The sequence below is a fragment of the Hippocampus comes genome, unplaced genomic scaffold (assembly GCF_001891065.2).
Source record: "Hippocampus comes isolate QL1 unplaced genomic scaffold, H_comes_QL1_v1.1 scaffold420, whole genome shotgun sequence".
Classification (NCBI taxonomy): domain Eukaryota; kingdom Metazoa; phylum Chordata; class Actinopteri; order Syngnathiformes; family Syngnathidae; genus Hippocampus; species Hippocampus comes.
Window position 1 is genome coordinate 728,343 of NW_017806163.1, and position 24,325 is coordinate 752,667.

The 24,325-nt window shown below is 42.4% G+C and overlaps 6 protein-coding genes across 14 annotated transcripts; 3 read left to right on the forward strand and 3 right to left on the reverse strand.

Annotated features, from left to right (window-relative positions):
* The first annotated feature begins 47 nt into the window (after positions 1-47).
* Positions 48-8,803, forward strand: sfi1 (SFI1 centrin binding protein). 3 transcript variants are annotated; one of them, XM_019895720.1, is made up of 31 exons: positions 48-642; positions 721-792; positions 892-1,002; positions 1,074-1,168; positions 1,253-1,370; positions 1,440-1,542; positions 1,904-2,015; positions 2,090-2,239; positions 2,321-2,391; positions 2,466-2,558; positions 2,876-2,973; positions 3,084-3,150; positions 3,328-3,458; positions 3,542-3,623; positions 3,752-3,933; positions 4,218-4,290; positions 4,447-4,518; positions 4,912-4,986; positions 5,080-5,151; positions 5,236-5,323; positions 5,555-5,676; positions 5,745-5,819; positions 6,380-6,454; positions 6,539-6,712; positions 6,786-6,928; positions 7,008-7,088; positions 7,523-7,637; positions 7,716-7,782; positions 7,857-7,977; positions 8,060-8,159; positions 8,237-8,803. In XM_019895720.1, exons 1-31 carry the CDS (start codon positions 428-430, stop codon positions 8,378-8,380), a joined length of 3,297 nt encoding a protein of 1,098 aa, XP_019751279.1. In that variant the 5' UTR covers positions 48-427; the 3' UTR covers positions 8,381-8,803. The 3 variants fall into 3 exon arrangements, with proteins under 3 accessions (XP_019751279.1, XP_019751278.1, XP_019751280.1); XM_019895719.1 differs by having other exon boundaries at positions 50-642; positions 7,397-7,637; XM_019895721.1 differs by lacking the exons at positions 48-642; positions 721-792; positions 1,253-1,370 and having other exon boundaries at positions 914-1,002; positions 7,397-7,637.
* A 134-nt stretch (positions 8,804-8,937) lies between these two features.
* sxph (saxiphilin) lies at positions 8,938-15,824 on the forward strand. Of its 5 annotated transcripts, none has more exons than XM_019895727.1 (17): positions 8,941-9,489; positions 9,707-9,870; positions 10,039-10,138; positions 10,217-10,393; positions 10,604-10,766; positions 10,869-10,933; positions 10,998-11,155; positions 11,381-11,567; positions 11,641-11,789; positions 12,866-12,962; positions 13,100-13,141; positions 13,211-13,396; positions 13,499-13,646; positions 13,847-13,929; positions 14,008-14,192; positions 14,589-14,775; positions 14,874-15,823. In XM_019895727.1, the coding sequence occupies exons 1-17, from the start codon at positions 9,435-9,437 to the stop codon at positions 14,915-14,917; spliced, it is 2,190 nt and encodes a 729-aa protein (XP_019751286.1). In that variant the 5' UTR covers positions 8,941-9,434; the 3' UTR covers positions 14,918-15,823. The 5 variants fall into 5 exon arrangements, 4 of the variants coding, with proteins under 4 accessions (XP_019751284.1, XP_019751286.1, XP_019751283.1 ...); XR_002171182.1 differs by having other exon boundaries at positions 8,942-9,489; positions 10,039-10,393; positions 14,871-15,179; positions 15,218-15,823; XM_019895726.1 differs by having other exon boundaries at positions 8,946-9,489; positions 14,871-15,822.
* A 246-nt stretch (positions 15,825-16,070) lies between these two features.
* On the forward strand, positions 16,071-22,277 carry sirt4 (sirtuin 4). 2 transcript variants are annotated; one of them, XR_002171183.1, is made up of 5 exons: positions 16,071-16,231; positions 16,727-17,205; positions 17,529-17,823; positions 18,293-18,926; positions 21,215-22,277. XR_002171183.1 is itself a non-coding variant. In XM_019895728.1 (4 exons), the coding sequence occupies exons 1-4, from the start codon at positions 16,127-16,129 to the stop codon at positions 18,443-18,445; spliced, it is 1,032 nt and encodes a 343-aa protein (XP_019751287.1). In that variant the 5' UTR covers positions 16,071-16,126; the 3' UTR covers positions 18,446-19,985. The 2 variants fall into 2 exon arrangements, 1 of the variants encoding a protein (XP_019751287.1); XM_019895728.1 differs by lacking the exon at positions 21,215-22,277 and having other exon boundaries at positions 18,293-19,985.
* On the reverse strand, positions 19,981-20,996 carry cunh1orf74 (chromosome unknown C1orf74 homolog). Its single transcript, XM_019895729.1, has one exon. It carries the CDS (start codon positions 20,808-20,810, stop codon positions 20,025-20,027), a length of 786 nt encoding a protein of 261 aa, XP_019751288.1. The 5' UTR covers positions 20,811-20,996; the 3' UTR covers positions 19,981-20,024.
* On the reverse strand, positions 22,276-23,134 carry LOC109531440 (UPF0739 protein C1orf74 homolog). The gene has a single exon (XM_019895731.1). It carries the CDS (start codon positions 23,103-23,105, stop codon positions 22,320-22,322), a length of 786 nt encoding a protein of 261 aa, XP_019751290.1. The 5' UTR covers positions 23,106-23,134; the 3' UTR covers positions 22,276-22,319.
* Positions 23,135-24,065, reverse strand: tomm6 (translocase of outer mitochondrial membrane 6 homolog (yeast)). 2 transcript variants are annotated; one of them, XM_019895733.1, is made up of 3 exons: positions 23,886-24,065; positions 23,426-23,543; positions 23,135-23,339 (listed from the first exon to the last, which is right to left on the reverse strand). In XM_019895733.1, the coding sequence occupies exons 1-2, from the start codon at positions 23,987-23,989 to the stop codon at positions 23,447-23,449; spliced, it is 201 nt and encodes a 66-aa protein (XP_019751292.1). In that variant the 5' UTR covers positions 23,990-24,065; the 3' UTR covers positions 23,135-23,339; positions 23,426-23,446. The 2 variants fall into 2 exon arrangements, with proteins under 2 accessions (XP_019751292.1, XP_019751291.1); XM_019895732.1 differs by lacking the exon at positions 23,135-23,339 and having other exon boundaries at positions 23,370-23,543.
* Between the last annotated feature and the right edge of the window lie 260 nt (positions 24,066-24,325).

Here is a 24,325-nt window from a genome sequence, read left to right on the forward strand (position 1 = left end):
CTATTATTGACAAAATCAATATTACAACAGCAATTCACCTATAATAAATACATAAGGGATGTGTAGAAAAAAATCTGAATTATTTTGTGAAGCTGTTGCCACAATTTACAGAAACCTTTGATTTGTGACAAGGCATACTATTTGGACAGCCAGCCATAGCTTTGGGGTGTGCTCGATTTATTAACTTGGTTCACAGGTGTCCCTGCTTGGCTTTTCGGCATTGCACAAAACAGTCAAAATTGAAACATCGCCGCTGACAAGGAAACAAATTAAACCAACCCCGGGCCAATCGTTTGCTGTCACGTGGCTCAGAAAAACAAACGCGCGTTAGTTCATCAAACGACGCTAGCAAGTAACGCAGTGCACTTTCTTTCGAAACAATGGCTTTAGAATACTCAGTTTAAATGACTACCTCTGTCAATGTTGCATGTTATTCTTTCAAACGCCGCACCGTGGAGCTACAGTCGTGTGCAGCAGATTCTTGCCAATAATGGAAAAACAACACCGACTACAAAAACGCAAATTACACAGCGTCAGATTTAGTGTCGATACCAAAGGGTGTGCAGTTCAAAGCAGTTCTGTCCCAAAAAGAGTTGGATACAGTTGGGACAAATGTGGAAGAATTTACGAGCTTAGGATAAGGTGAACTTTTTCTTACATTTCCCTTTCTGTACTTAGATATATTACAGTGTTTGTGTAACGTTACTTTAATCTCTGCAGACATTTGGCAAGAAAGTTCCTAAAAATATGGCGGCAGAACACATTTGGTCGGATCCTCCCTCATAAAGCCAAGTACCAATTTTAGCAATTTTAAGTTGAATGTCACGAGCAGTAAATTCTGGGCATTGTTGAATCGTGTAAAATGTGCATTCTGCTTGTTTTAATGTACAGGTGTCATTATGATAGTGTGCTGCTGAGAAAATCATTTGAGGGATGGAAAGAGGAGTGGTGGGCCTCTGGGAGGGAGTGGAGTCTTTCAGTACGTGCTGAGTGTCATTACAGGTCGGTTCTTGAGATATTTACTTGAAATTAACACGTCAAGCTGATCTTGAAATGAGGTGTTTTTCTTCAAGGTATTATCTGTTCTTCATGACATTTCGAAGATGGCAAACATTTATGTCACTGCAAGTGGAAAAGAAGAGCAAAATGCACAAAGCTCAAGCATTCGGTAAGTCTTTGATGGATGCAATTCAGAGAATGAATCGTTCAATTTGTAGCATTCTCAAATGACCATTGTATTGGTGTTGACCAGCTGACAGGCGGCAGGTGCGTCAGATCTGGGACAAGTGGGAGCTTTTCATCCAAATGCGTCGACTGAAAAGCAAAGCACTTCAGATAGCTCGAGAGCAACACAGACGCACAATTCTGCAGTATGTCATGATGCACTGTTCCGTGGGGTTTCATTTTTAATAACAAATTGTATTCTTGAACTCATCCAGGTCAGCATGGTGCTTGTGGCAGGCGAGGCTTCAAGAGCATCGAAACATTTCCACTATGGAGGACCAAACCTTGAAGCACGGTGCAGTGAATATACAGAGCAGGGTGAATATTCACCATTTCTATCCATGACATGTTTGTCTTTGTGTATTTGGGCACTGAAAGATATGTGTGATGTTGCCATTGTACAACACCACCACAATGAATATGATGTAAAACAGCAAAGATGTGACTGGAGAATAGACTTTCAGCTTTAATTTAAGATTTCACGTAAATATGGCCTTTCCATTCAGAATTTACACCCATTGTAAGGACAATGTATGAATTTTATTTCAAATCCACTCCGGTGGGGTAAAAAGGGACACATGACAAAAAACCCACTTGTTTGTGGTCACATAAGTTGTCCTATCTTCTGTCAAATAATTTTCTTCAGTCGAATGAGCTGCACTCTACTGCTTGTTCACAGATAGAGAAAGAATCCAAAGCTTCTCTTCACTTCCACAACAGGATGCAAAAGAAATCATTAAACGAGTGGCAAGGTTTTGTCTCCAGACGTCAGCACAAGAAAGCCTTACAAGGTTATCATGCAGACATTGTGTACAGTTTTCATTTAAGGATTTGACGCTCATCTTTCACTCACTCGGTCATTCAGCTATCGCCCACGTTCACCTGATGAGGTTGAGCTGGAGAGTGTGGAGGAGCGAGTGGCATCGCAAACAGGGCAAAGAGGAGCGTTTGCAAGGCACTGAGCAGCAGGCGAGTCGGCTATCTCAGTGCAGAGTCCCGCAACGTTGGAAGGCGTGTATCCTCTTTTAAAATGAGCATTTGTTTTCATGCTAGCTTCAACCTACCAACACTTTTAGATTCTTGAGCTCTTCAGCAGATGTGATACGCCGCAAAGAAAAGGCAGACAGAGGCCAGATAGCAAGTCAACACTACCACCATCGCCTACAGGTCACATTAGGAGTTAAGCCAACGTAATCGAGTACTGTGTGTACTGTACCAATGACACTCTGTTGTACTTGCAGCGTGCTGTATTTCAAGGGCTTTCTCAAAACGTGTCCAAAAACAGAGCTAAAGGGCTGAACAAAAATACAGCAGTCCAGCATCATAACCAGACTGTAAGTGTTCGACACTTTGCACTACTTAACTACACTCATCAGACATTCCATTAAGCAGGCATTTTTTTTGGACAATCTAATGAGATGTCGTTTTATGCCACGTGCCTAAGAATATTAGAAAAATGTCTCAGAATGACTGCAATCCACATCCACAAGAAGCAGCATACAATATTCGGGAATTAATACCTCTGTTGGGTCCAAAAAAAAAAAAAATAATAAAAAATGACCATGATCATACCTGACTATCTCTCACAGCACTTGTGTGCCATGGTTGGGAATCGCTGATTTAAGTACATGTTGTGTTGTATTTTAAATAGGTCCAAAATAAGCATTGGAGGCTGTGGAAAGACAAACTGGAGGAGGCTGAAGATAAAACTCTCCAAGCCTTGACAGACATGGCACGGAAAAACTACAGGTGCGATTAAGTTCTCTCTTTTTCAAGTGTCATTTGGTGTAAACGTGCTTAATTCACTTCTGGCCGCCCCCCCCCCCCCTTTTTTTTTTTTTTTTTTTGCCCCTTTGTAGAACGTACCTGTTGAGTCGCACTTTTGACCACTGGAGGCGGAAACTTGCACAGCAAAGGCACATTCAGGTCTTTAATGTTGAACATAGACATATTGTAGAATAGTCTTTTTCCAAACCTTTCCTGTACTGCATATCCTGTTCAGGGACACGGAGAGCTAGATGTTGGAGAGATGTTAGTCTTTTTCTTGGGTACTATCAAGCGGTCAAGGCACAGTTTATCGGACGTTCATGTGCTGTTGTGCAGGAACTGGAGTGGCGAGCTGAGGTTTGGTTTGCAGAGCACTGTTTGGCTCATTATTTCAACTCCTGGTGTGAGTATATTCTGCAGAGAAGAGCGAAGAAAGACAGGAGTCAGAAGGCAGATATCTATGATAAGTGAGCATGATTCTCCAATGTTCTCACACTATTAATATTGTCCAGCGTGCAAAAATTTGTTGCCACGCCCTTTTTGTCTTCAGGCGGCGCCTCTGCACTTGGGTGCTGGGCACCTGGCGGGAAAGGTCAGACCAACACAAGGATGAGATGCTCTTGCTGCGAATAGTATGTTGTCACTTTTCGTAATGTTATAAACCACTCAAACCATCTGACCTGCCAACGCTTACTGAGCATTGGAGTGTGAACATTACTGTGAAACATCGCAGCCGATGTTGAGTTGTTGTTTTCCTCAGGCCATTCTTCATGAAGAGCAAAGTCGCGTACAGAGAGCCTGGGTTCGATGGAGGCAACGGACAGAGGAGCAGAAGCGAGAAGAGAAGGGGAAGCAGCAGGCGCAAGGAGATCACTACCAGGAAAGACTTCCTCACACCTCTTTAGCAAAGAAAAAAGATATCAGTCCTCGGTTACAGGCCAGGTGAGGCAAAGTAGACTAAAAAGGCAGGGAATTACCGATTTATTCTATTACCGGAAGCATAATGGCGACACATGTACCTGTTTGTTCTTTATTTATGTTTTGTGTGTTATATTTGTTGCTTTCAGTCCCCTATGCCCGGACAAAGTTGGGTTAAAAAGCTTTTGTTTACTCTGCTCTTTATGCCTGGAATATGCTACTACACCCCCTTTAAACAATGCAGTGCACAAACAAGTTCTTGTTCTAATTAAAATCGTAATGATTGCTAATTATTATTTTTACACCAGTACTAATGAGCAGCAGGCTGGTCATCAGGACGATCTTCACTGCATGAGATGGGCGTTGGATAGCTGGAAAAAGGTGCCTGTTCTCGACACTCTTGCCCCATCTTTTGCTGCATTTCTATAACGTGAAAAGAACTGGGGGGGGGGGGTTTTTTTTTTTTAACAGCTCATATCAAGCTCAGTGATCTACAGTACTTGTGGTGAAATGACATATGTGTAACATGTGTTTCAGTTTGTCCAGAGACAGAAATTTCAGCGATGTCATGAAAAAGAAATTGCCAAGCACAGCTTTGTGGCCTGGAAGGTAGAGGCAACACACAAATAATAACAACAGAATGAATCGGTTTCAGCGCCAAAGGCACTTTATAGACACTGAGAGCAAATGGAAGAACTATATGCACATTATGCTCTTAGAACGATAATCATGCACCCTTTTAAATCTACACTGCCAAAGACCGACTCATTTAACAGTATATTTATATCAGTGCAATTGTACACCTTCCACAGTGAATACAGTATATTCTTAAATTAGCAGTGAGTATGAGTATATTTGCAAAGGGTAGATTTTTAATACAGCTTTTATATTAGATCTAGATTGAGTGTACTGGTGTACCTAATGTTGTGTCTGTTATGTATGACCCAAACGTTACTTTTTTTTTTTTTTTTTTTAATTTTTTTTTTTAAACTCTGCCAACAGCTCCAGTACAGACTCGAAATGTCAGAGCCGACTGAGCGAGCACTCTGGCATTGGGCCCTTACACTTCAAGCCAAGGTATCACCTCCCTGCTTCATCCCTTCTTGTACTAAACGTGAGTGCAGGATGCAGGACAGTTGTCTTAATGTGGTGTTTGGGAACTTCCCGCAGGCACTGTACGGGTGGAGGTTGTGGGTCACAGAAAAGCGCAGGAAGAAGGTGGAGGCGTTGAAACCTGCTCAGGTGAACAAAGCCAAGCCCTCGATTTGCTTCAAGAGAGGTGCACTATACTAAGACTCTTGATTGGCCTACTATGCCCAAAACCAGACATGGAGAGAAGAAACAAAGTGTGCAATGTCTGACCACCATCAGAAGAGAAAAGCATTCAACAGGGCTGAAAGTTCTTTCAATCCAGGCAAGAATAAAGCACACACGGAAAAAGAAATGAGGATGTGTCCATTTGGATGCATTTGTTACAACAAAAAGGGTCATTTCGGTGGCACCATAACAAAGATTGAGTCAAACCTGGTGATGACGGAAACTTAAAATACAGCATTTAAAAAGAATAATTTCACTTTATCAAAGGTAATGCAACAAGAAGGTGCATTTGTGACACCTCTTATACTGTTTGTTGGTCTATCACTAGGGGAGTTGCTGCAGAGGGAACGAGTAGGCACAGAAAAAGCCCGGAAGCATTACGACTCCAATTTGCTGAGTAAAGCGTTGAGAGCATGGAAAAAGCATCATCATACATGCCTCAAATATAAGGTAACTTTCCCAGCGACTTGCACCCATTGGAGTAATCAATACCGCATGACAATATGGTGACGTCGCAGGTGATGAAACGACAAGGAATCTTGTTGCTGAGACTGAAGATGTACCAGACCTACTTTGTACTCTGGAGGAGGAAGGTAACGGACTAATTTTAACTGAATAAATGTTTAACAGTCTTGTGGTACTATTGTACACAACAAATTGATGGATTCCTACTTTTGAAATCACTCAAGTCAAGTAAACAATCTAACAAATTGATTGCAAAATTTATTACACGTGACAATTTGACATCTTGGTACAGATTTGAGCAATGATCATGGAAGGTGACACACAATTTGCTTTTGAGGGCCAAATAAAATGCCGTCGCAGGCCAAATCTGGCCCCCGAGCCTTGAGTTTGACACTTGTGACCTAAAAAACCAAACGTGGTTCTTAAACACACGTTTGCCCACCGTTGACTTATTTGCAACGCAGTTGTACAAACACTGTCACCCAAGATCACGATTGGAAGCCTATCATTCAGCCAATATCTCTCTGGCAGTGTCGACCCAGGCTTGTCCTTTTTACCAGTGCAAATAAGGTTACGGTATTGCTGTTGGTTCGGCAACATTTTTCATACAGCACTTGTTGGCACATAAATTATACTGTGCAAGTGTACCTAAACCTGTGTGTGTGCGTGTGTGCGCGTGTGTACATAGTTCCTGTTGAAAGTCAAGGTGTCCGTGCAGACAGAGCAGGCCCTCTGGCATTGGGCCCTCACTCTTCAAGCCAAGGTACCACCCGTCTTCTTCTTGCTTTAAAACTTCATCCGTTCGAGTGTGGGTTTTTTTTTTTTTTTTTTTGGAAAACTGCTGCAGGTGCTGTATGCATGGAGGCTGTGGGTCACAGCGCAGCGCCAAAAGAAGACAGAAGCGTGGGAAGCTGCTCAAGTGGACAAAGATGAGTCACAAAGTGCGGTTGCGACGTACAGTAAACACATGAATAGCATCTGGGGATTGGCTGAGCCTGGAATGCAGAGAGATGAAGAACGAGTGCGTTTATGTTCATATTTGCTTTTTTTCAACTAAATGTGCCCCTTTCAACCAGTCTGCTTCTTTTCTGTAGCAAAGTCTCTGTATTCAGAGGATGGTGAAGTGTTGTGCCATGAAGTGGAAGCAGCGGGCTCTCTGCAAACCACCAAAAACCACAGTGACCTTCCCTTGTCCAGATTTGAAATCTGGGAAATGTGACACAGATGACAGTGAGCTGTGAGTGCATAGCAGCCCTTAAATGGTTCCATTTATTTTTTTTTAAACAAATGTATGCATTTTGCCTTTTCCGCTCAAGAATGCATCCTTTAGTACGACGCCAGCCTCGACGCTGCGAGGAACTGTTTGCGCCCTCACTGAAAGCATTACCGTATGATGGGTATGACATACTTCTTTCAGATTTTATTTTTTTTCATCAGATGTTTCATATTTTGAATTGTAAATAATTTAGGCAAGTTTAGCTATACAGTACGTGTATGTAGAACTCAGCAGTAATCTACACAAATACAATATATCAGTGTGAGCTACATCATCTGGAGCATTGATCATATTTATCTAATTACAAAACCGAAAAATAAATAAATAAATAGAATAAGATCATCATACTCAAGATCCTGAAAAGAGCTTGATCCATGTAATTATTTACGAAGCATCCAGGCAGTAAATGCTTTTGGGTCTTTTGTTCAGCTGCCAAACATCTGCTGGAGTAGACGCACAACTTGGGCAGCGCATTTCTTCATCAGAGACAGATCTTGCGCTGTCATCCTCATCCACCCATCATCCTTCCTTCCCTTTCAACACCGCGTGTCTAAGCGGAGACGTGCGCCATGGCTCGCCCCAGAAATCTCCAGCTTCCATCCTGGACCCGCCTCAGACACTGCGTGAGCTGCTCTTGCCACCCGCCGCTTTCATGAGCACAGAAAACAAGGTAATAATCGTCATTTAGACTTTGATGCGTGAATTCATCACCAAGTCATCCGCCTTCTATTTGTTGTTCATGTCCAAGACGGGACGTGCCAACATCTGCGGCCCAATAGCAGAACGGAGTTTAGAACATTTTTCAACACCTTCAGGTACATGGAAAGTGACTTTCCACTCTCTGGCTTATATAAATTAAAAAATATATATATTGTGGCTTCTCTTCAAGACATCCACTCAAGAGAATCGAATGGAGAGTCGGCAAATGATGCAACTTCATCGCTAATGAAGGAGCTCATGAGCATCCAGCAGGACATGAATAGCTTCCAGCAGGACAGGAAGCAGCTCAGGTCAGCACACAAGAACATCATTTGTCATGCTTTTCTATTTTCATGTACTTCGTTGTTTACTGGAGGCTTTTTGGCCGCTCAGGCTCTGGCAGAGAATGAAAGACGTTTTGCAGAGTTGGCTACAGACTAGTGGAAAAGATCAGGAAATGGATAACAATGCGGTTTGTCAAGAGGTTAAGGAGGTAAGGGAAGACTTGTTGGTTATTCCACACTCAATTACCCAACGTTCCCTCTCACTTTACGATTTGCGTGTTGACAGCTGGAGGAGCGCATCGAGAAATTGTCCTGTGACCTGGGAACACGAAGGCTGACAATGCGATTTCATGCAGAAAGGCTCCAACATTTACAAGCCGTCCTCGACCGCTCAGGATTTTCTTCTCTTTATCGGCAGGTGCAGATGTAAACGTAACACTTTACACAATGACTGGAAGCCGTTTAGTCTCCTCAAGCCATCCTTCTGCAATTAACATTACATCAATTCAGTATATTCGATTTCTCGCACAATGTACTGCATACATCGGATTTTTTTGTGGGGGGTCACGTACGTAGTCTAGGAATCTCAGGGATTTTATTATTTCAATGTCCGGCTGTAGATTTTGTAGACTGAGTGCACTGGAATATAAAGTTCAACATCTACTGGACATCTTTAACATGAACAAAGTTAAATTCCAACATGTATTTTTGGAGTATCAATAAATAAAAAAAAAAGAACCAAAAATGTCTCTTAGATATTTCAGATAGGTTTCTTTCCCATTGTGATTGACATGGATTTGCTAAAAATGTCATCTTTTTGTCTTCCGGTGAATAAAAGCAAGCACAGCAGCCATCTTCTGTGTGTGTGACTTCTGTTGCAGGATTCCATTTTATATCTTAAACTCAATAAATCCCCAAATTAGTTTTCTTTCAGACACAAACATATTTCACCAGTCAACAAAATTATCATTACCGTCAGTTGATTTCTTTTTTTTTTTCTTCCTTAACCTCTTAGGAACTTCACAGTGCTCTCAACTTTATCTCGGACGTGTTAAATGAAAACATGTTATTGTGAAACAAAATTACATATCATGCTGCTTTAAATGCCATGTGCGTGAGGTTTTGATTGCGTATTAGAATTTAACTCACACTGCGAAATTGGTAATGCAGCATTCTTTTCATTCATAACAACTTTAGGAGAATGAGGCACATTAAAATCAAATGATTTCACGGAATTCCCACAAAGCTTGAAGTGGGTGTTGTCTGGTTTCCCACTGTTGCTAAATGTTTCCACTTGTGTGAGAAAAACCCTTTCAGGATTTACTGTGCGGCTGATGTTGCCCAGTTGTGTTTCTGTTTTCTCTGTTACACCCTGTGCCTTTTGTACCTCGAATGCTTTGGGTATGCAATGCAGGAATCTCAAGTTCTTTTTGTTTAGGAAGACGTAAACAGTCCTGTGCACAGCAGCCTGACCATAGGACACAATGAGAGGGATTTATGTCGTCTTGCTGTGTTTCTTTTTTTTCTGCTGTGCCTCAAGTAAGTGTTGAAGTGTTGTCAATATTTTTTTTCCAACTACTGCTAACATGGATATTATTGTGGGATGGGTGGTTTGACTGCAATGTTCAACGTCTGGTTTATTTCCTGGCTGCATCATTGAATAGTTTGGAGCCATCGAGGTGTCACGAAAACTGATCACAACAGTCAACATCTGACTTTGATTCCTTTTGACTCAAAAGTCTTCCTTGCGTATCAGCTAAGAAGATGCGCTGGTGCACAGTGTCCCATCCTGAACAGAGGAAGTGTGCGGAGTTGGCTAAAGCCTTGGTGGTTGTGCTGCCTCCAGCCTCTGTCAACGCTTTTGGCAGACTTTCTTGCATCCATGCATCCAGCGTGACCGACTGCATCAACAGAGTTACGGTGAGCCACCCCACCCCCGCTACCAGACCATGGAAACATTGTAAAGTTGGATCTGTTTTAAAAGAATTCAAACGTATATGTAAGTAATTTACTGGAGTTGTACAGCTGAGCCACTTAAAGTCAACCACGTTCTGTTTTAAATTCAAATCAAACAATTTGTGTGTTCAGGCCAACCGTGCAGACTTAGTGACTCTGGACGCAGGAGATGTTTACTCCGCGCTAAAGGAATTTGACCTCACAGCTGTCGCCAAAGAGATATACAGCGATGGTAATTTTATGCTACTTTTTGGGACATTTCCTCATCGTGCAACCATTTGGTCCGGTTTTGATGTCTTGTGGCTCGCAGGAAGCTGTGTTTTGTCTGTGGCAGTGGTGAGAAACAGCAGCTTGGCCATGAGGTCCCTGAGCGGTCTCAGGAGCTGTCACAGTGGGTTCCGATGGACGGCCGGGTGGAGTCTTCCACTTGGGTTCCTGCTGTCCCGCAACTACCTGAGCTGGTCAAAGGAAAGGCCACTAACACAGGGTGATGAAAAAGATTCAAATCTGGCGTCGCCAACCCTTGTGACGGCGGGAGAGAGAGCTCCTTGAAGCATAATCACAGATGTGCAGGCCCTCACTTAGGGTTCTTAGTTCCCCTGTAACTTAAGGCAATTTGGACACTTTTGTGCCTACAACTGGGGATGAGCTGTTAACTCATGCTTTGACTTTTTTTTTTTCCCCCCCAAACGGGCAGAGGTAAGCAGTTTTTTCAATGCCAGCTGTGTTCCCGGATCTGCGGCCATGGCGCCACATCTGTGCGCTTTGTGCCAAGGCCAAAAGTCCTACATACGCCAAAAGAACGATCACTGTGAGATGTCTCACAGCGAACCCTTCTACAACAGCCACGGTGCCCTCAGGTCACAATCTTTTAAGATCAGTTCTTTGACTTTGGGCATGGATGGAGGGATGTCGAGAGAGAGACAGATGTGTGTGACACTCCTTTTTTTTCTGTGCCACAGATGTCTCAGCAGCGGTGCAGGGGATGTTGCATTTGTGGACCATTTAGCACTTGAAACTATTGAAAGTAAGTGTTGATTAAGTAATACTTTCTCAACATAAGCTTCCTGGTAATCCGTTTCTTCCGTCAGACAGTGAGAGGGACAATTTGAGATTACTGTGCACAGATGGCACACAAGCTCCACTCAGCCACTACAACGCATGCCATCTGGGCCGCGGTCCAGGAGCGGCCGTGGTCACCCGAATGAGCGTTCGCAAGGTGGCCCGCAAATTTCTGCATACACTGCAGGTACAATATGTTTTTGGAGTCTACAATGAGCCTTACTTGCATGTTTTTTAAATGCGGTAGGAGAGACCCGGAGCCTAAATTGCGTGGTCTATAGCAGAAGCCTACATACTACTTTTAACAGTATACAAAACTCTCCTTGTCAATATGAAAAAAGTCTTAATCGTTGTGAAATGGAATCAGACGGGTTTTTTTTACACCAACACTATTTTGTAATCCCTTACTTAGATGCTGTTTGGTCATAAAGGACGAGAGAGGCATCGCTTCCAACTCTTCAACTCATCCCCTTTTGGGGAAAGGGATCTTCTTTTCAAAGACGCCACAGCCGAACTTGCTGCTCTGCCAGATGGCGCGGACGTCAATCAGGTGTTAGGACTGGGTTATATTGCGCTGCTCAAAAGTCTTGGACATGAAGGTGCTTATGGGTGTTGTGTTTCCATGTTGACTATCCGTGTAACTTGACTGACCCTATGTGTGTTTGTGGGCAGGAAGCACACTGGAGGACAGTGTTGTGCGGTGGTGTTGCATCAGCCACAAAGAGCAGATCAAATGTGAGCAATGGGCTCTGAGTATACAGTCAGACCCGCTGGTGTGTGTTAGAGCGGCCTCCATGCGCCACTGTGTGGAGAAAATTAAGGTCAGTAAAGCAGTTTGAAAAACGAATGAATGAATAAGGTTAGGGGCGGGCCAGTGGTTAGTGCGTCGACCTCACAGTGCAGCGGTACCCGGGTTCAATTCCAGCTCCGGCCTCCCTGTGTGGAGTTTGCATGTTCTCCCTGGGCCTGCGTGGGTTTTCTCCGGGTACTCCGGTTTTCTCCCACAATCCCAAAATATGCATGGCAGGCTGATTGAACACTCTAAATTGTCCCAAGGTGTGAGTGTGCGCTTGTTTGTCTTGTCTGCCCCGCGATTGGCTGGCAACTGGTTCAGAGTGTCCCCCGCCTACTGCCCGAAGACAGCTGGGATAGGCTCCAGCACCCCCCGCGACCCTTGTGAGGAGAAGCGGATCAGAAAATGGATGGATGGATGGATGAATAAGGTTCATGTGATAGCATACAAGGTGTGTCAAAAACATTCCGGGGCACCAAAGAAACTGGATAACCTTTGATTTGGGTTGGTCCAATGTTGGCACTGCTTATTTTACTTTTGGTCGGGGTCTCCAGTCCTTTTTGGATTTTTTTTTGTTTGTTTGAACTTATTTTTGATTGGGCAAAATAAAACTGTGTCATCTTACTTCACTCCTTTTGTCTCCGGCATCCTTTATATGTTGCTGTCTCTTAATGAGCCAAAGAGGCCGTAACAACCATAAAGAGCTATCCCGTAATTAACTATTTACAGAAATGTGAGCGGTGTACCATACTCACTATTGGACGAAACTCTGAGGGAAATTTTGTGTGATTGTAATAAGTCATTTTATTACATACCGGTACATTTTTGTGCATACAAATGTCACGTTCATCCTCAGTTTCTTACTAAAGTTCTCTCAAAGGCACTTTTAAAATATAAGCCTGTTTAAAAATGTTACACATGAAATGTAAGCATGTTTCAAAATATTTTTGAACATTTTCTTTACTGCTTCTACAAGAGTTGGTCGTGACTTGCACGCAATAGAAAAATGCAGATCCAAGGGTGACAACAGTGAACCACAGGCTTATTTTGATCTCTTCCTTTGATAGGCAAATTCCACTCAATGTTTTCTACTTTTGTGTACAGAGGGATGAAGTGGATGCTGTCTCTCTCGATGCAACCCATGTCTTCATTGCAGGAAAATGTGGCCTCGTCCCAGTAGTAACTGAATATTATGCTGAAGGTACATTGATTGATATTTCCATGTCCCTCTAATTATATACTACAAAAGCATGCTTTTCATTTACATAGTGTCATAGAAATGTGTTCCCTCTGACGCTTTCACACGTCAGAATGATTGGGTGTTTTCTCTCGCTAAAGAATGTGTGGCACCTGAGGTATCGACCGAGGGAAACGTACACGGTAAGACCAATAGTCTGAGCGACTTGAAGCAGACTGGTCATAGACAATCATGCGTATGTCTGTGCTCAGTGTTGCCCTCAATTGTGGGGGTGGCAGTATCAAAGCGGTCCAGCAGGAGCATCGCCATGGGCAACCTTGCAGGTCGTCGTTCCTGTCACGGTCACATGTACAGCCCCGCAGGGTGGCTGTTGCCGCACGCGCACACACTCAGCCGGGAGCTCAACAGCAGCAGCGCAACTTGTGATCCAAACCAAGGTGCTGTCTAATTCGATAGCTGATTTGCTCACTCACTGCCACGGGAACTTCTTTAATCTTACGATGTTTGGACTTTCAACTCTGCCCTTTCCGCTTGGGCAGTGTACAGCGATGTGTTTTGGAAAGGATGTCTTCCTGGCTCGGAGGGGAATCTGTGTAAAGTGTGTCTGGGAGGCACAGGGGAGGCTACCACCAAACGCTGCACTGATAACCACAATGAGCGTTACTATGGTAACATGGGAGCTTTGAGGTATGTTCTTCTCTCTTGTGACAAATATTCCGTGCTTTTCATTCTCATGAGTTTTTAATGAATTCCACATGAGTTCGGGGAAGAAAATGGAGCTATGGTCACAACGCTTGTCGTGTGCAACTTTCTATGGGAATTTACAGGAGTTACCTGGAAACGTTTGTGCAACTTTAATTAACTAATTGACTGTTTCCTGCTCATAGGTGTCTGGTCGGGGATCCCGGTGGCAAAAATTACGGTGACATCGCCTTCCTTGAGCAGCACAACCTGAAAGACAATATTCTCAGTAAGTCACCACCATGTACTTAGTTACTTCAGACATCAGCTCTACTCTGGTCTTTTCATCTGGCATTTCCTACGTCAGGTTTGGCTTCCTCAGGTTGGGCAGAAGGGTGGGCGTCATCAGACTTCGAGCTGCTGTGCGGTGACGGCCGTCGGGCCCCATTGTCTGAGTGGGAGGGCTGTAATCTTGGAGTCATTCCGCCTAACACAGTCATGACTCGGCCGGTGCTCACGGGGAGAGTTCACGACTTCCTCATGAAGTCTCAAGTGAGCATGCAGTCACCGATTTTCTTTTTGTTGTTGTTTTCTAATGCCCTGTCAAGGTAAATAAAATACAAGATTACTGAGATACATACACAGCCTCAACATTAGGAACACCTGCACAAGTGCTGTATAAATCTGCATTTATGAAGTTTTTTTCCAGAAAACATGAAAACCTGAACCAAATACAGTACCTAGATTTAATAATTTCATTTCAGGGGGAGAATCGAAACATCTGTTCAGGGTTGGAGCCGATTTTAGCAGAGGCGGACATGATCATGATAACACTGCTTTTTTTTTTTTCGGTGAAAATATTATTTAGGCCATTATTTTAACAAGGGGGTGATATATTGAGAGCTGTGTTAAATATATTCAAATTAACACTTTTTTTAAAACCTCCAGGAAATGCTGGGGGGCAATGCAAGCTCTCAGTTTAAGCTCTTTGAGTCTCAGCACTATGGCGAAAGTGATCTGCTGTTCAAAGATGCGACACGGTGTTTTGTCCGCACCAGCCACATGGATTGCCGCGCCATCCTGGGTGAGGAGTTTTACAACCGCGTGGAAGCTGCTTTCAACTGCACCCAATCTGGTACAGTAAAACACGTATTTAATATCAAATATAATGCATGAACTATGAACTCGACTGAATGTTAATACTAGCACATGCATTTATTTTCTTTACAGCAGACATCTTGCAGTTCTGCAGTCAGGACATGTGCAGTCCAGTCTAATGGACACTGAGAATCAATCAAATATATATTTTTATCAGTCTATTTCTTTTGTGAAGTACTTCAGTGAAAGCCTAAATCAGAAGGTACAACAAATGATAGGTGATGTTTCAATCTAGGCCCTGGATGTACTGAACCCTGCCTCTCGGCTAAAGTCAGCTGGGATAGGATCCAGCACACTGGCTAACACCAATAAAGATAAGTGCTATATAAATGGATCAGGTTAATTTCCATACAACATATGTTCTTCTATTTGAGACAAGTTGTACTATTTTTACAATCTGGATGAGGGCAAAATTTGAGACAATTTGTACTATTTTTACAATCTGGATGAGGGATTTTGCCTATATGATGACCGTAAGTGAAATATTGACAACCCATATAACAATAAATGTATGCTGCACATGCCAGTTACAGTAACTTACATATTTAGGAACGTGACGATGAACCGGTTCTGCCTTGACTCGCGAACCATTTTTTGTGTGATCACATCGCGCCAAATCTGTTTGAATTCCTCTCAGAAAAATGCACTGTGGCTGGTTAAAAATGGGTTTTCCTCGTCTGTTTTTCGATCTATTCCTTAGAGTTGATGATTTGCCTGCAATACTTTGATATTTCTAGTGGGCACGCTGGTTAACTCATTTTTGACACCCCAAAAAGTGTTGAAAGGTAGCTTGCTTTTTTTTTTTTTTTTTTTTTTTAATATCATGTAATTTCGATGTATTTGAGCTGATGTAAATAAAGTTACGACCAATTTGTATCATGCCGAAAAGAATGATTCATTGCCAACATTTTGATCATTCTTAATTTTCCAAGCTGGCGTCTGTATTTTGCACATTTCAGTTGTTACTCTCCAGTTCTTAAAAACTCATAATATTGTTTTTAGTTTGAAACAGGGGGTCGCTTTCTGAAGTCTTCAAAATGTCATAACTTCCTAAATTCCTAACACATTGACTAAATTTAAACAGCGTTTGCTTATCATTTTCAAGGTTTTTTTTCAAGGGACATTGGTCTTACTGAGAAAAATGGCTTTTTTTTTTTTGGGTCATGATACAGTTCGACGTAAAACGTTAAATTTGTCATCTTTTTTGGATCCATATCTAGCCTATTTTGCGAACATTCGACGACGTGACTACATGTTCCACAATACATTGCGCAACTATTTGCTGTTGCACATCAATTGATTCCGGTTGTCTTCAATGTCACACGAGGATGGTTCCGGGGTTATTTTTGATATTTTTCCTGAGGTGCCCGACAAGTCGTGTAACAAGTCATAAACACGCTTCTTTAGTGTCGTTTTCATACCGCTGTTATAAGGTAATGAAGTTTGTTGTGTCTACTACTTTAATATATGGTCGATTTGCTGAAGGGTCTAGCTTTCCTGTTTAGTGCTTACATTTCTGTACGTGTTGAGTTTTACTCGCATCATATTGGAGATGTGTACCTACACGCAGGTGTTAAGATAGCAAGCTACGAAAATACTAGCCAGGTAATTTATGGTTATTATAACGCGATATGCTTAAATTGCATCACATTGTGTTACCCCATCCCGTGTATGTACATTTCACTCAGACCTGAATGAAGGAGATTTAAAAAATATTTTTCTGGTTCCGTTATTACTGTAACAATGTAAGGGCAAAATACCCGTGACTACGCCAATGCACATATTTTATTTTGGAAAAATCTCAACCTTTATTGGAAAAAAATCTAAAAACTCTGGCATGAATAGTGGAACAAAGGTGCATTTTCTCTAGTTTGTACATTTGGGGAACCAATTCAGTGACGATTTTTGATATGCTCAATGTGATGCAGATGAGATTGCCATGCAGAGTTCCACCACTTCACATGACATCTTCGAGGAGGACATCCACAGCCCCCGCTGGGATGTTTGTCCCAGAGTGTGGCTCCATAGACAAACGGTGTCTGCAGCTGCTCCAGGACTTTGTCTCGCAGGCCACACGGCTGTTTGTCATCAGCGGCGCTGGCCTCTCCACAGAATCGGGCATCCCAGATTACCGCTCAGAAGGCGTGGGCCTGTACGCCCGCACTGACAGACGTCCCATACAGCATGTCGAGTTTGTCCGTAGTGCCAAGTCCCGTCAGCGTTACTGGGCGCGGAACTTCCTGGGGTGGCCGCAGTTCTCATCGCATCATCCTAACGACGCTCACAGGATTCTGAAGCATTGGGAAGAGCGAGGAAAGCTGTACTGGTTGGTCACCCAGAATGTGGATGCTCTCCATTCAAAGGCAAGACAGAAAAGACTCACTGAGCTTCATGGATGTGCCCACAGGTGACCAAACATCTCAGTGACAACTGCTTGTTTCTGAAGTGTTGTAATAGATTTACGTGACAGGTTTGCGTTCATCTATCTGTTGCTTGAAGGGTTACAACATCACAACTCATTTACGGTTGTTTTGCAATGTTTGCTAGCATTAAGTAAGCGTTCAACCCTAAGGTAAAGTTGCATGGTTGTTTTAACTCCACAAGGCGAAATTCTCTTTGTTTAATGTTTAGTTTGACAGTAAATTTAAACTGGGAGTGGTATTAAACAGCTTGAAAGAAATTTCAACAAAATTAATTAAACTCAATGTGAACATGTGTTTCTACCCTTAGGGTAGTGTGTTTAGGCTGTGGCAGCATCTCGGCGAGGGAGGAGCTCCAGAGACGTTTCATTGAGCTCAACCCAGACTGGAGGGCTCAGCACGGGGCTGTGGCTCCAGACGGTGACGTCTTCCTGGAAGACGAGCTGGCTCTCCATTTCAGGGTTCCGTCCTGTGCGGTCTGTGGAGGAATACTGAAGCCTGAGGTTACCTTCTTTGGCGACACGGTGAACAAAGACACAGTGCAGTTTGTGCACAACAAATTAGCCGAGTCGGACGCGGTGCTCGTCCTCGGGTCGTCGCTGCAGGTGAGTGTCACTTAAATCCAGACAAAATACTTTTTCTCTGGCGATTACACTGCTTGGAGATGCTCTTGTAGCCTTTAAGTCTATAATTTTCTTTCTAATCTCCTGAGACAACTCTCTCCTTCCACTGGTCCACATTTAGCAGCGTCCACTCCATGTCACCAAGTAGCACAGTGACTACTTGTCACTCTTCAAATAAGCAGACTGATTTATTACAAGTTTTAAAACACTTGGGATGCAAATTGGAGGGCACATTTTAGTTGAACATGTCCCTGTGGTCAAATTATTTTCAGTTTTTTGTAGGGGTTCCAACATTTTGTTCATGAAGTTGTTTTTTAAAATAATTTTGTTAAACAACAATTCAGAAGCAGGCAGTTGATTGTCATTCTTTTTTTGTTGCTATTTTTGACCAATTATTTCTGTGACCATTGTGGGTTTGGGGTTACCAACAATTTTGTCAACATGTCTCCAGGTCTACTCAGGATACAGATTTTTATTGGCAGCCAAGGACAGGAAGATACCAGTTGCCATTGTGAACATTGGGCCTACGAGGGCAGACCATTTGGCACAGCTGAAAGTGAGTGGTCGCTGTGCTGAAGTGCTGTCAATCATTCAACCTCTCTGACCGTAATTCCATGAAACACGGACATAGTCTTCAAAGAGAAAAACTACCTCAACTACGCTACTAGGATCATACGAATGGAACATCACACTTAATCTAATGAGATCCAATTCAAGTGCAATATCCAAAAATCTGTCTTTATTAGGCAATAATCTGTTCAATTTAGAAATACATCGGTTTCTTTTTGTGGCTGTAGCTGTCACACGCTGTACTATGTTGTTACATGAATACCTCTTTGATTCTGTCAATTAAAACTGAGCATTATCATTTTTAAAGGCAGAGTTACTGGTGCAGCTTTTGTTAGGCATTAATAATCTTCTGTTCAGTTTAGAAATACATCCGTTTCTTTTTGTGGCTGTAGCTGTCACACGCTGTACTATGTTGTTACATGAATACCTCTTTGATTCTGTCAATTAAAACTGAGCATTATCATTTTTAAAGGCAGAGTTACTGGTGCAGCTTTTGTTAGGCATCCTGTTAGCAGGTGTGCCTAATATTGTGGCCAGTGAGTATTGACATTTCTGATACTAGATCACATACTAACTGTCCCCCTGTAATAAACTAAGTATCGGTTGCTAACAGCTTTATTTCTAATTGTTAATGTCCATAAATCAATTTAAATAATGTAAATGATTTCACTTTGCATTGTTGAGGTAATAAGCGAAACATGACAATTTGATAACCTGTAAGTCTACACTGCATCTACTGACACAAATTGCAGGTGGACCTCATGAAGAGAACAGCAACTATATGTACGGTTAAGTATAAAATTAGTAATACACTGCCCAAAGTTTGATTCAATTAAAAAAAAAAATTTTTTTTTTTTTTAGATTTTAATTGTCATTGAGATTTAATCACACTGGTGGCACGCGAGCTCCCTCAAGTGGTATGCAAAATAATTTGTTTCAACTTCGGTGGTACTGTAGTGAGAATTGTGGAGTCAACATTTTTGACTGGCAAACCCTTTTGAACGCCAGTAAATAAGAGTTTGTTGACCGTGGATTTAATCCTTAAGAATTTGTTTTCAGGTGTTTTGGTACAATTATTCTTTCACCTGCGTACACTACATTTTAATTGAATCAGTTCATGTTTTCCTATATTTAAGCAGTGTGACTGTTCACACTGTGCATGTTAGAGTGGCTTTCAATAATACTAAGGTAACCTCTTGGGAGTACAGTGGACCCCCACATACTCATGGTTCACTCTTGGGCCTATTATGCCACTAGGGCTGGGCAACATGGTTGAAGTGTATCATGGTATAAGTATTTTACATCAGTTCATATCGATATATATTGAATATTTATATTTTTTTAAGGAAAATTTGACCACAAAGTTTTCTTTGCAAGATTATGTTCTATCAGCCCCACTTGTCTAAATATGGTATTCTGATTAATGTTGCATTTGTGGAATAAGGGTTAAGCAGTAAAATCAATTCCACCTGGGTTCAAATGTTCCTCCTCCACTGTTTTCTGATTATCATGTCCCATTTGTAAATACGGTTGCAAATGTCATGCTGTGTTAATAAACAAGGAGAAAAGGATCTTTTAACAGTTTAATGGAGTCATGAGTATGTGATGTTGGGTCACAAACAGACTGACGGCAGAGTGACTGCAGATTGACAAACAGTGAGCTCCTTTAGAATATTTTGCTGCTGGAATCTCTCTTGAAGGCCAAGCTTCCACTCCACCAGGCTGGACAGAGTCTCATTCTGTAGGACGGCCGGGATGCTGAATGAGTAAAGTTGATGGCTGGAGGCACCTGCAAACCATGTTGCAGATGCCGTGGTCACCGTCAAGGGGGTCATGGCGAGGCAGTTTTCAAAGCTCTCAGTCTGGTCAAACCAGTAGACGGCGGGGTAACCCAGTAACAGTCCGAAGACAGCACTCAGATTCCACTCATCTGAACCCACTGCCACACAAATGACTTTGTCAACATCCTTTGCTGCATTTAAGTCTCGAAGAAGAAATAGGAGATCTTGCGCAATACTCTTCAGGCCTGTTCTGACTGGCTCGATGATGGTTGGTTTCTCCAGTGAGTGGCTGATGTCAATCATTGCCGGGCCGCTATTGTGAAGAATCCTCTCTAGATTGGAGCGAATCGCGACTGGGTTAACAATGAGGGTGTTACCGTGCAAGTCCAAGGTGACAAGGGAGTCTGACACGAGTTGGGACGATTGACACGAGCGCAAATACCGATGAACCTGCTCTGCACTGGCGCTGTTGGCGTCATACAGCAGAGCGGGTTTCAAAGCTGAATCAACAGCCGAGAGCTGAGCAGCCACATCCAGACTGTGAGGGACGGAGAGATGTTTCCTTCCAGTGGACAAACATTTACGAGCAGCATCAACAAAGAGCTCCCGGGTGTGCATAGCTTGACAAATCAAACGCAATTGTTTAAATATGTTACACTTTCTAAACAGTCGAAGTACTTTACAAGCTCGGCAACAAGAGCAGACTTAATGTTCTCACATCTAGACAATGAAAACAAAAAAGTAGAAATATAAAAAGCAATTATGAATTCGGAGATAATACAGTTCAAATTAGGATTTAACAAATGTTATTTTCTTTAAATTGTTTGATTCTTCCTTTGTAGTGCAAGACACCTAAAAACGACAATACGTGATTGCAAAATATCAATATACATAACTGCATTTGGCAAATGTCAAATTAAGCACAAATGGAAGCCCACCATGTCCCCTTCCGCTTTTTTCATCACTCGCCATTGCCATGTATGAGTTACTGGTGCAGCTTTTGTTTGGCATCCTGTCAGCAGGTGTGCCTAATGTTGTGGCCAGTGAGTATCGACATTTCTGATACTAAATCACATGCTAACTGTCCCCCTGTAATCGGAATCCACTAAGTATCGGTTGCTAACAGCTTTATTTCTAATTGTTAATGTCCATAAATCTATTTAAATAATGTCAATTATTTCACTTTGCATTGTTGAGGTCATAAGCGAAACATGACAATTTGATAACCTGTAAGTCTACACTGCATCTACTGACACAAATTGCAGGTGGACCTCATGAAGAGAACAGCAACTATATGTACGGTTAAGTATAAAATTAGTAATACACTGCCCAAAGTTTGAGTGATTCAATTAAAAAAAAATTTTTTTTTTAGATTTTAATTGTCATTGAGATTTAATCACACTGGTGGCACGCGAGCTCCCTCAAGTGGTATGCAAAATAATTTATTGTTTCAACTTCGGTGGTACTGTAGTGAGAATTGTGGAGTCAACATTTTTGACTGGCAAACCCTTTTGAACGCCAGTAAATAAGAGTTTGTTGACCGTGGATTTAATCCTTAAGAATTTGTTTTCAGGTGTTTTGGTACAATTATTCTTTCACCTGCGTACACTACATTTTAATTGAATCAGTTCATGTTTTCCTATATTTAAGCAGTGTGACTGTTCACACTGTGCATGTTAGAGTGGCTTTCAATAATACTAAGGTAACCTCTTGGGAGTACAGTGGACCCCCACATACTCATGGTTCACTCTTGGGCCTATTATGCCACTAGGGCTGGGCAACATGGTTGAAGTGTATCATGGTATAAGTATTTTACATCAGTTCATATCGATATATATTGAATATTTATATTTTTTTAAGGAAAATTTGACCACAAAGTTTTCTTTGCAAGATTATGTTCTATCAGCCCCACTTGTCTAAATATGGTATTCTGATTAATGTTGCATTTGTGGAATAAGGGTTAAGCAGTAAAATCAATTCCACCTGGGTTCAAATGTTCCTCCTCCACTGTTTTCTGATTATCATGTCCCATTTGTAAATACGGTTGCAAATGTCATGCTGTGTTAATAAACAAGGAGAAAAGGATCTTTTAACAGTTTAATGGAGTCATGAGTATGTGATGTTGGGTCACAAACAGACTGACGGCAGAGTGACTGCAGATTGACAAACAGTGAGCTCCTTTAGAATATTTTGCTGCTGGAATCTCTCTTGAAGGCCAAGCTTCCACTCCACCAGGCTGGACAGAGTCTCATTCTGTAGGACGGCCGGGATGCTGAATGAGTAAAGTTGATGGCTGGAGGCACCTGCAAACCATGTTGCAGATGCCGTGGTCACCGTCAAGGGGGTCATGGCGAGGCAGTTTTCAAAGCTCTCAGTCTGGTCAAACCAGTAGACGGCGGGGTAACCCAGTAACAGTCCGAAGACAGCACTCAGATTCCACTCATCTGAACCCACTGCCACACAAATGACTTTGTCAACATCCTTTGCTGCATTTAAGTCTCGAAGAAGAAATAGGAGATCTTGCGCAATACTCTTCAGGCCTGTTCTGACTGGCTCGATGATGGTTGGTTTCTCCAGTGAGTGGCTGATGTCAATCATTGCCGGGCCGCTATTGTGAAGAATCCTCTCTAGATTGGAGCGAATCGCGACTGGGTTAACAATGAGGGTGTTACCGTGCAAGTCCAAGGTGACAAGGGAGTCTGACACGAGTTGGGACGATTGACACGAGCGCAAATACCGATGAACCTGCTCTGCACTGGCGCTGTTGGCGTCATACAGCAGAGCGGGTTTCAAAGCTGAATCAACAGCCGAGAGCTGAGCAGCCACATCCAGACTGTGAGGGACGGAGAGATGTTTCCTTCCAGTGGACAAACATTTACGAGCAGCATCAACAAAGAGCTCCCGGGTGTGCATAGCTTGACAAATCAAACGCAATTGTTTAAATATGTTACACTTTCTAAACAGTCGAAGTACTTTACAAGCTCGGCAACAAGAGCAGACTTAATGTTCTCACATCTAGACAATGAAAACAAAAAAGTAGAAATATAAAAAGCAATTATGAATTCGGAGATAATACAGTTCAAATTAGGATTTAACAAATGTTATTTTCTTTAAATTGTTTGATTCTTCCTTTGTAGTGCAAGACACCTAAAAACGACAATACGTGATTGCAAAATATCAATATACATAACTGCATTTGGCAAATGTCAAATTAAGCACAAATGGAAGCCCACCATGTCCAGACTGTGACAGGGTTATGTGACAGGTTGAGGGGCCATCAAGTCAAACTCTGAGAGATTTCTTGCAACCCAAACACCAGCTGCAAACAACCCCAGGTTGACCAGCAGATTCCTGAAAATCAAAATTCAAAAATCTTTTACAGAAGCTTTATTATTTTTAGCCTGTGTCAAAATTGGTGATCATCTATGACGACGACTCACAGTGACATGCAGAAGATTAACTGCGTTTCTACTAGACAAAAATCTCGAACATATCCGATACTGTAATTTTAATTTTAACATTGCAAACTGGTGGTTACCATCATAGTTTTTATATGACATAACATGTTTTTATTTATCCAATGGAAGACCCTCTGGCAAGGACAAACCTCTGCTGACGAGATGGTAATGCTAGCAAAAAAATGCTACCAGACACATGGTTATTATAAAACCGCTTCGCACTACTTTGACTCACCTCCTGAAATCATTTCTGTCTGTCGCAAATTTACACGCCGAACTAATCCAATCTGTCACACTTGACGAGCCGGACGAACTCTTTTTGCCCCCTACTCCGCTCATGATGCTGAATAACCACCCTGCGGTGAGACTAGCTTAGCGACAATGCAGAACGCACCGGAAGTACACGTTCACGAGCTCACTACGGCGAGCGACTTGGCTCCAAAAGGTTTCTTATTCACGTCGTTATTCAATCGAGCTTACGCGTGACGATGTCTGCCACTCGCTACCGTCGCTTCCTAAAGCTGTGCGAGGAATGGCCACGCGACGAGAGCAAGAAAGGTCGAGATTTAGGAACGTTTCTGCGGCAGCGAGTAGCAGCTGCTTTCCGCGAGGGGGAAAACACTCAGGTGGGGAAAACACCGGTGACACGGCTCCGCCGCTACATACCCCGACGCT